Raw genomic sequence first — 10,293 nt, 5'->3', positions numbered from 1 at the left:
AACATGCATGTTAGCACATTGACTTATATAGTTTAACCATCTACAGTAGCTTAGTAGTTAATTTGATAGTTGTTAATTATTTAATAATTTTAAATCCTCAACCTAAGGCTTCTATATATTTTATCAATTTTTAAATATATTATTTTAATATTAATATATAAATACGATTATTGTAAGGATATATCTGTGATTTTGAGATTTTTTTAATTAATACAGATGTGGAGCTTCATCAATTAAAAAAAAAAACTAAAACCCGAGGGGTAAAACATTAATATCCATTCAAGATATCGCAGGACGGCAGGAGGACTCGACCTCGAGGAGAAAAGCGAGGGCGAGAGTCGCGAAACAATCCCCCCGCGTCCTACCTTCCCCTCTTTCTCTGCGGCCCAGAGATTTCGTTCTCGGATTGCGATTCCGGCGTGCTCGTTGCGATCTCGTCTCCAACCGTGAGTTTCAAGAGTGAATCGCATTTCCATGTTTTTCCCCCTCGTGAGGATTTCGATTTTTGGCACCATGCTGATCGATGTCGATCTGCGATCTAGCCTGTTGATTTGACGATCGCAATAGTGTCTGATGCGATCGGGCTATTTTTCCCCTTCTTCTTTTATCAGATTTCAGTTGCTTTGGTTTTTCTTCCGTCCATTCTCTTCGCATGGTTAGTGGATGCGGGGATTGATTGATTCGACAGATTCGTAGATCATTTGATTTATGTGCGCTAATTTGGTTTGATTCTAGGTACCGATCGCGATGAGTGATGTATTCGATGGCTATGAGCGCCAGTACTGTGAGATCTCTGCATCTCTCTCCCGGATGTGTACGTCTGCTGCACAACTCGATGGAGGTTCAATTCTATATTTCGCCTCTTTGTTATGTTTTCTTTGTTGTTTCAACTATGAAAGTATCTATGGAGTATTCAATCCCTATTGTCAGAGAAAAAGAAGCAGAAAGTCTCAGAAATTAAATCTGGAATAGATGATGCTGAGAATCTGGTATGCTGCTTCATATTCTCTCCTTAGTTGGTTCTTATCAAGGTCAATGTACTGAAACCTTGGTGTTTGTTCTTTTTTTAGATTCGCAAGATGGATCTTGAAGCTAGAAGCTTGCAGCCTAGCATAAAAGCCGGTTTGTTGGCTAAGCTCAGGGAATATAAATCGGACCTTAACAATCTGAAGAGTGAACTTAAAAGAATTACCAACCCTAATCCTAACCAAGCTGCAAGAGAAGAGCTGTTGGAGTCAGGGATGGCTGACACGCTAGCGGTAAGTAAAAGACCATTAATTTCTACAATGCTTTCAAGACGCCTCATAAAGCTCAAATTTTCTTATATCGTTTTCCTAGCTTCTTCCTATGTTTTGAACACTAAGATAGAGAAAAAGGTGAAAGTATGTTTCTACTACTATTCTTTGTAATTGTGTTACCGTTGGAGGTCTAAATTATGGTTAATAGTGATATCGATACATCCTTGGACTACTGCATATCATTCACTATACCTTTAACATTTGCTAGATCAATATGCAATGGTTTGCTCCAATGTCAAATGAGTGGTGTTGCATCCTTAATAGTGTGTTAATTATACCATAAATAGATGAAATATGAATGAAATAAGTTGATACTCTTGTTTATTTATTGCCTTTTATGAAGTAGATGAGTATTGAGCATATTATTCCAATGTGTCAATATAATTTGTTTTTGCTCTTCAAATTCTACATGTGTGGCACTCTAAACTATGCTCCCAATGCATTATTTTGATCAATAATGATTTGTCTAAAATTTTAATATTAATCAAATGAAAACTGTAACTAATGTTATAGTTTTACAATAGATTAATTCTATATATTGATGTCATCATCATTATTTGGATTCTAAATAAATTTTATACTATATTAGTAATTATTAAGCAGAAATGATATTATTAATAATTTTAATAGAGGACTAATCTAATAATTCAATATTTTTTGTTAATGATATATTTTAATTTTTTAAAGTTTATACTAAATAATAATAATAAAGATATTAGTAGTTAACATTTGTTGTCAATAAAGCAATTTATTTCATTACCAAGTTTATTGTCTATGGGCAACAATAATAGTAATAATTTGTTACCTGTTAGATTATAGTTATTATGGAATTGTTTATTACCTAATATATTAATAACGATCATTCAGCATGTCAAACTTACCTCATTTATATTTTCCACACCACATTAAAAAGTACTACTATATAGAATATTACACGCCACATTTAATCCAACCCTTAGCTGTAAACACTTGGAATGTTTACCCCATTACCTAGTATAAACAATTCATCCCTTACCTACATGCTTCAAGTTCTTTGAGCATATTCTGCTATGCTCCTCCTTTAGTGGATGATCGAACATTTTAAAGCCACGAATTTCTTCTGCTTCTCTAACGAGACCATATCACAATTGTTGAAGGGTTCCAGTCTCCAGATCTTCCCAAGACTAGTTTTTTCTCCTTCAACCCTACTGAATTGGCCAATCTCTGAAGGAATTTACTGATTTCTTCCCATTATTAAACAGTTCTATCGTTTTTTGCTGAGATACCAGTGATTAGTGTTTTCTTCCCCACTATTCGAGCAACCCACGTAGATATGTCCGAGATATCAACCATAATCACATTAACACTTGCTGATCCTGATTCAACTTGGTTGATTTGTAATGGGTTCTGCTGAGTTTAGCAAATATGATTCTAGGTAAGTGATGCAAGTAGAGATGACAATTGTGTGGGCTAGGGATGACAATGAAGCAAAGGAGGGAGAGGTGTACTAAGTCATAGTTTTTGAGCAAGTAGTATGTAGTCTTATAAACACTGAAATAGAAATTTGATTATGTTTGGTAGAAGCACTGAGCTACAGTCAATATAAGGGAAAATATGAACATGAAACATAACTTCTTGGAGTGAGTTAAATTGAAGTTGATAGCTATGATGCAGGATTGCAGGTTTGATATCACAAATACATTGGCACTTGCATATATGATTTTTTTTTTAAAAAATATTTTTGAAAAATTTTCACTGGATCTTGAGTTTAAAGTTCACAATCATTTTGCATGGAACATGTTCTATGTTGATTGTCAAACATTTTTACTCGTAAGTGTGTATATATATATATATATATATATATAGTGAGAAAGAGTGAGAGAGTGTGTATATAGTGTGTGTGTGTGTGAGAGAGAGAGAGAGTCTTGATACTCTACTTACCTTATAGTGCTTACCTTGTGAGCATCATGTGTAATTTTTTTAAAATTCTTTATCTTTAATACTATAATCCAAACCCTAAGCTCTAAAAAAAAATAAAAAAAATATATATACTTGGTTCTCACAAGGTGAGCACCATAAGGTAAGCAGGATATATATATATATATATATATATATATATATATATATATATATAGTGAGAAAGAGTGAGAGAGTGTGTATATAGTGTGTGTGTGTGTGTGTGAGAGAGAGAGAGTCTTGATACTCTACTTACCTTATAGTGCTTACCTTGTGAGCATCATGTGTAATTTTTTTAAAATTCTTTATCTTTAATACTATAATCCAAACCCTAAGCTCTAAAAAAAAATAAAGAAAAAATATATACTTGGTTCTCACAAGGTGAGCACCATAAGGTAAGCAGGATATATATATATATATATATATGTTGTGAACCTCTGGGGTGCCCAGAAATGATCCGAGCGCCCCGAGTGACTTGGAGTCGGGATGCCCATATCACTTCCGGGCGCCCGGACTCACTCAATCACACAGCGCAATCATGGAAGTGAGGTGCACAACGTATCAAACCTCTCTCTATGTATAAATATATTCAATGAATTACTATGCTTATGGAACATTGAATTACTATGCTTTTGATAGGCCTCCGCCGATCAAAAGGGTCGGCTATTGATATCAACAGAGAGACTCAATCATTCTACTGAAAGAATAAAGGAGGGCAGAAGGACAATGTTGGAGACAGAGGAGCTTGGTGTCTCAATTCTTCAAGACTTGCATCAACAGCGACAGTCTCTCTTACATGCACATGGCACAGTATGTTTCTTTGCTAATTATCTTTCCTTATATTAACTTTGTTTGTCTACTAGTTAGGCTATTCTAATAATTTGTCATCATCTCCATTTAAGCCTTTTCATTTTTTTTTTTAAATTGAAATGGAAAAAAATAACCAATGTCCTAGATAATTTCCTAAATTAGCTTTGAGGCACTAATTCTGAAATTCTTTAATGCATGCTGAAGTATCATTCTCTAGTTCAGAGAACGAAGGAGTTATAACTATGCTGACTAAATCCTGCTTTGGGACATTGAATATATCCTCTTGGGTGCATCATTCAATAGACATCTTAAATTAGATATCCTCTCCACGAACATCATTCCTCTGTGTGCATCATTCTGTAGGATATGTCAATCGAATATATTTATAACAAGTCGATCTCTATAATATATTTGAATCATTTTGAGTCTCATATTCATCAATAGTATATATGGATAAAGAGGACTACCTACGGTTTCTCTATGAAATCTATTTTTTCCCTCAACAGAATCCAACGGGTTGCATCTTTCAATGACAATGTTGGAATACTGATCTATACTACTTTGTTAGAATATGCACTCTTGGAATTTCCGACAAAAACTTCTGTAACTTGACACCCATTCTGAAATCACAGTCACCGTGCTAGAATAAGTAGGCAGCTGTATGTGAGCTGAGTTAAACATGGGTGAGTCATTCCTAACGCACTACTAGTTGCCTTCTCCCAGTCTAAAGTAAGTATTCAAATTCTGTCTCCAACTTAGTTGCCTTCTCCTATTCGAACCCCAGTACAAGAATATATCTTTTTGTAAGGAAGCAAATACTGCCACTACCACAACTAATAGTTTGTATGTTTGCTCCTATTTGGGATCGACTATTCAAGCATCATGGCACTTGAGCTGTATTTAAAGACTCTAGTTAGAAGATGCTAATGTTATTTAGATTATGGTTGATTAGATGTATGCACGAAGGCAATCTTTATGTAATGTTCATTTACCTTGAGTTCTTCAAGTGTCGATGGATCAACATTTGGCTTTGATTGTGCATAGCTGCATGGGGTGGACGATAACATCGGGAAGAGCAGGAAAGTTCTGTCGGCCATGTCGAGGAGGATGGATAGAAACAAGTGGATAATCGGTGGAATCATCGCAGCTTTAGTCCTAGCGGTTCTGGTCATATTGTATTTTAAGCTTGTTCGTTGAATTCCATGTGCCTAACCAGTCCTCACAGTGCACTTACCAAACTTGAATGGCAACTGCTCGAGTGCTCAGTGTGTCCTCTGATACGGATCTTATGTGTGTGATATTTTTCACTACATGATTCCTGAACCGTATTATCACATGTATGAATTGGTACATGTCTTCTCGTGTTATCTTCTCAATTGTGATTAGGAGCAGTTCGGTTGGCCGTTTTAGTTGATATGGTGTATTCTTGAATTATTCTACGATGCATTGTATTGTTTTTGTGCATCAATTAAGTTTTTAAACTTTCAGCTTACAAATGAAAATTGATTTTTTTTTTCCGAAGCAAACAACCATAATATTTACTTTTTGATGTTTTTTCCCTAAAAAAACCTGTTCTATTTTCATTCAAGAAGTGCCTCCACGGGACCACGGCCCTTTTTTTATTTAAAAATTAATTTTATTTTAGAATTATAATATGTACCACCAGAAACTCAACTTAATTAAACTTTATATATAAACTATTACTATATTAGATTAAAATAAAATAATTCTAATTTAATCAAAATCATTTCAGAATTATTAGAACAATTATTAATACAATAATATTAAAATAAAAAATATATTGAATGTTATTTTAAAATTTTCTTATAAAAAGATATTATTTTGACGAAAACAATAATAATAAAGGTGTGCTTATGATTTTTGCTCATTATTTAAAATTAAAAAAAAAAGACATGAAATTTTAGTTTTGAAACTACAATTTCAAAATAATAATAGCCCCTACAGGGATAAACTGAAAATAACAAACACATGGAAAATCATTGATTATTTACCTAGGGCCTCAACACTTCCAAATAATGTCAAAAGCACTCTATTTTCAAATTTATTTTCATTCAACTTGCATTCAGTGAGGGAGATAAAAATAGTGAAATGCCACCATTTTTAATCCATACATGGCATCACAAAGATCCTAATGTCTCCCATCATAAGCTGCTAATACTGAACAAAATGCTTACTTTGCAGCTCAACCGAGTCATCTATGTGATTGGCTTATATCTTCTGTTGCAACACATTTATCAGTATCCTTCAACACAAGCTGGATAGCTTAACTAGGTAGGCCGATATTAGGGTTCCTTCTGCGAGGCTTTAGAGCAGCTGCATCATTCCATTTATCCCTAGAAGAAATGCTCCAAAGAGTATCTCCTTGATGCACCTTGCTTGTCATTTCAACAGAAGGTTTCACAACTGACTTTGATTTCATGAATGGATGCTTATTGCTCTTACCCATTCCGGAAGCAAGTAACCACCTGGAACCAGATTGCTGCTGCTTCGGATTGCCCCATATATTTTTCTTGGTGGGTTCAGGTTCAGATTTTAGACCAGCAACATGGACCTCAGTGATTTTAAACTGAGGAATGGCCTCATCTACATGCTTCTCCTCAGCCAATGGTTTCTTTTCGGTTTCCGTCTCATCTTCTTGTTCACTATTTCCTAGTAATGAAATTGTGCTGTATATTTTTGGTTTTGGGGGAACAAACACTCGCTCAACTTGAATTAAAGCAAGCATCGGTGTGCCCACTGGCTCATAATTCCGCAGAGGATTCCTAAGCTGGATCATCAGAGCAACAGTGAAGTTATTCCCCAACAATCCCCACTTCCTGCCAGATCTTTTTCCTCCTCTTTTATCACCCTTCGATCCACCGGCAGTCAAATCCATGGAATTGGCATGATGAGCTGCAAGAATCCTAGAGGTTCGATCGCTGACTTGATCTTCATCAATGATACCTGCGTCGAGTCTCATCCATTCATCGAGTGTAAGAGACAAATCCATCAAGCCATCAATTTCATCTCCATTATCTTTAATGTTCAAAAGTTGTAATCCAGCTGAGCCCTCCAAGCCTATTGAACAGTTTTTGCCAGATTCCTTTCCCTGCAAAGCTGAAAATTCTCCAATTGATTGGGAGCTAATGTTTGAGGGCGCCTCTTCATCGGACATGCCTGATTGTATTCTTAAACCCTCAATCGATAGGGCTTCGATCTTATCCATTGTCATTGGAGCAAGATCCTCGAGTGAAACAAATTCTGAGATGGTTTCACCCCTGGAGCAGGAAGGTTGGGCAGACCCTTTCAATTTCTTCCTCCGCCCATAGACATTCTGAGAAACATTTGCCTCTACTTCTGGGTAGTGATTCTCCAATAAGTCATACCTGCCAAAGCAAAAAGAACCTATAAAGAATCAAATGACCCTAATATAGCGATGGTTACAACAATAACTAGGCTGAAGATAACCAAATTGAATACTAACGAACCTCTCACAAGAATCTAGAGCAGTTGATGAGTCCCAGGCTATCTGTTCCATTGTCTTCCCAGTTATATCATTTAGAGGCATTAGTTTGCTCGCTTGCCTAGATAATTTTTCAATGCCCATTGAAGCTAATTGCTTCAATATTTCCATAACCCCAGAACCCATTTCTGCAGGGACCACAATGGGACTGGATACCTGCATGACTAAGTCCTCATTGTTTTTTGCATTACTAAAGAGTGAGGGGTTCATAGATCTTAAGAAGCCGCCATCCTTTGTCTGGAGAATGGAACCCAAACCCTCACCGAGTGGGGGTAATTCAAGTGGATCCTCTGGCGGCAGGTGTATAGGACTACCAAATCCATCCCTACTACCAGGTGGAGAAGAATGGAAGTCCTTCTCATGCAAGCCCCATTCTTGCATCAAAGCTTCTGTTTCTGCATCTTCTAGCATCTTAGCTCTGGATTTGTCGTTCATAACTAGCTTGGTATTCTGAAATTCAATCTCAGCTTCATTAGCAACTAATGAGAGATCAAGATCCTCTGGAAATTCATCCCAGTAGGCAGCAGACTCCAACTCAGTGTCAAGACCAAAAAGAGCATCACCTGATGCCAGTGCTTCCTTCTCAAATTGCTTCCACAGCCGCTCCCTTGGTGATTCTGGATCACTGTCTGAACTCAATCCAAAAGGACTATGCTCTATCCCTAGCATGCTTAAGAACTCACTGGCAACAGATTCAGTGACAACATCTAGGCTACGGGATCTACTCAGTGAGCTTGGCCTCTCATAAAGATTCTCAATATCTCCAAGACTCTGTTGCTTGATTGCTTCAACTTGAGTAGTCGGAGATTCAAATTCCTTAGCTCCAAAAATGGAGAGGTTATCGAAGATAGATTCCAAGTCTTCTATCTCCTGATCCACGCTCGGTAGCATATCTTCTTCTGGATTATGTCTGTCATGTTCAGTTGTCTCAGCAAATGTTTTATCTAACTTCACATCCAATCTTCCTACCTTATCATACTCAACTTCTTGAACTTCATTTTTATCCTTCACACTGATCTTCTCAACTTCAGTACTGGTTTCATGGGTTTCATATTTGAAAGCGATCTCGGTTCCCTGTTCAATCACTGTGAATTCAGGCTCAACCTGCTGCTGAATATCATTCTCTTTCACATTCTCAGTAGAAATAGAAGATTTCTGCAATTGTGGCTCCTCCATTGTTCCTACAGATGGCTCCAATGACTCACTAACTATTACCTCAGCCAAGTGCTTCTGTTCATGGGGGATCTCAAAATCGGGATTTGCATCATCATCCAAAGTAGAATGCTTTGCATCGTTCTCTGACTCTGCTTCCTTCTCTTGGGTAACCAAGAGTGACGTCTCAGAATTCGAGCTCTTTAATACTTCATGAAGCACCTTCACATCTACAACAGACCCAGACCGATCGCCTTGTTGAAGCTGGTTTTCCATTTGAGTCGGAGGATCCTTCTGATTTAGCAAATCGAACTCCACCTCTTTCAAATTCAACATCTCCGAGATCTTCTTCTCCTGCAAGCCAGTATCCACAGACATACTCTCGACCAAGGAGAATCCAAAGCTCACGCTGAGGGAAGCGCCCCTCGCCTTCCCCGACAGCCGAAAGCTCGTGCTCCATTTCCCAATCGCCTTTTCATCGACGAGCTCCTCGAGGGTGGACGGAAGCACACGGGTGAGGTCAACAAGGTGGCGCCCGAGGTCCAGATCAGGGGAGGCGCCGCCCGCCAGGGTGGGGTAGATGAGGAAGTGCCTCGGCTCATACTTAGCCGTGCCACCCGGCCCACTACGGGAGGCGGACACCGGGCAGAGGTAGGTGAGCGTCTCGTCAAACTGGACCCCACCATGGACCACGCGGGCGGGGCGAGTGGCAACGGCGGCAGCAACGGGATCGGTGGTCCGGCGCCAGTGGACGATGAGCGCTGCGCTGGCGAAGGCGGGCGGAAGCCCATCGATGGAGTGCACGCGGAGGGTGAACCAGCAGTCGAAGCGGCGGTGGTGGCCGCCGATGTGGGAGAGCGCTTTCTTGATAGGGTTCCAGCCCCAACGAGACGACGACGATCCGGCCTTCTTCTTCTCCTTGTTTGACACGGAAGAGGAGGAGACAGGACTGGCGGCGGATCGGCCAGCCGACACGGAACGCCGGCCGGAGTTGGAAGAGGAAGGGAGGAGCCGGGGCCGGTTAGGTTGCTTCGGATCGACGGAGAGGGCTTTGCTAAGGGCCTCGATCTCGTGAAGGAATCGAACGTTGCCGTTGAGATCGCCGCCTCCACTGCCGCCGCCGCCGCTACTTCCGTAGGGATTTCCCTTACCGCCGGTAGTAGGTTTCCGCAGCATCAGGCCTTCTGTTTACCAGAAAGGAGGAGAAGAGGGAGGTGCCTTGCTACTTCATCTACTGCTTCCTTTTTTAACATTCTCATCAGACAGTTTTCTCTCTTTGTCCGCCGAGACAAAGGTACCTTGTGCTAGAGGCTCAATTTAACTAACCTGCCCTTCTTGTGTTGGAACGCTTCTATTGGCTGAGTTCCACCGTGCGAAAATTGAAATTTCGCGAGTTATCGGTGGCCAAACCTCCGGTCCACTTTTATCCAAACCCAGACACGGTCAAACTCTCGGTTCTGAACCGCAACTGAACCGGAGTCGAATTTGTCGATTCGACTTCAATTCCAGAAGAAGTCAAATTCAAGCCGTTCCAGTTTGGCCCGAGCTCCGATTTGGCGGTTCGAATTTGAAACC

The 10,293-nt window shown here is 39.3% G+C and overlaps 2 protein-coding genes across 2 annotated transcripts; one reads left to right on the top strand and one right to left on the bottom strand.

The window, feature by feature from the left end:
* Positions 1–278: 278 nt before the first annotated feature.
* On the top strand, positions 279–5,457 carry LOC122040705 (vesicle transport v-SNARE 11-like). Its single transcript, XM_042600133.1, has 6 exons — positions 279–446; positions 736–841; positions 931–989; positions 1,071–1,259; positions 3,873–4,043; positions 5,088–5,457. Exons 2-6 carry the CDS (start codon positions 748–750, stop codon positions 5,238–5,240), a joined length of 666 nt encoding a protein of 221 aa, XP_042456067.1. The 5' UTR covers positions 279–446; positions 736–747; the 3' UTR covers positions 5,241–5,457.
* Positions 5,458–6,070: 613 nt separating this feature from the next.
* Positions 6,071–9,972, bottom strand: LOC122040704 (protein PLASTID MOVEMENT IMPAIRED 1-RELATED 1-like). Its single transcript, XM_042600132.1, has 2 exons — positions 7,532–9,972; positions 6,071–7,429 (listed from the first exon to the last, which is right to left on the bottom strand). Exons 1-2 carry the CDS (start codon positions 9,892–9,894, stop codon positions 6,328–6,330), a joined length of 3,465 nt encoding a protein of 1,154 aa, XP_042456066.1. The 5' UTR covers positions 9,895–9,972; the 3' UTR covers positions 6,071–6,327.
* Positions 9,973–10,293: the final 321 nt, after the last annotated feature.

The sequence above is a fragment of the Zingiber officinale genome, chromosome 2A, assembly GCF_018446385.1.
Source record: "Zingiber officinale cultivar Zhangliang chromosome 2A, Zo_v1.1, whole genome shotgun sequence".
NCBI lineage: Eukaryota > Viridiplantae > Streptophyta > Magnoliopsida > Zingiberales > Zingiberaceae > Zingiber > Zingiber officinale.
The sequence above is the reverse complement of the archived record's forward strand: the minus strand, read 5'-3'. Positions and strand labels throughout refer to the sequence as shown.

What these genes read in the sequence shown, in the direction of transcription:
- LOC122040704 (XM_042600132.1), bottom strand. Translation starts at nt 9,894, where the DNA reads ATGCTGCGGAAACCTACTACCGGCGGTAAGGGAAATCCCTACGGAAGT. An exon ending in GCTCTAGATTCTTGTGAGAG is followed by an intron (nt 7,430 to 7,531) that starts GTTCGTTAGTAT and finishes TTGCTTTGGCAG; the next exon opens with GTATGACTTATTGGAGAATC.
- LOC122040705 (XM_042600133.1), top strand. Translation starts at nt 748, where the DNA reads ATGAGTGATGTATTCGATGGCTATGAGCGCCAGTACTGTGAGATCTCT. An exon ending in TGCTGCACAACTCGATGGAG is followed by an intron (nt 842 to 930) that starts GTTCAATTCTAT and finishes CCCTATTGTCAG; the next exon opens with AGAAAAAGAAGCAGAAAGTC. An exon ending in GGATGGCTGACACGCTAGCG is followed by an intron (nt 1,260 to 3,872) that starts GTAAGTAAAAGA and finishes TGCTTTTGATAG; the next exon opens with GCCTCCGCCGATCAAAAGGG.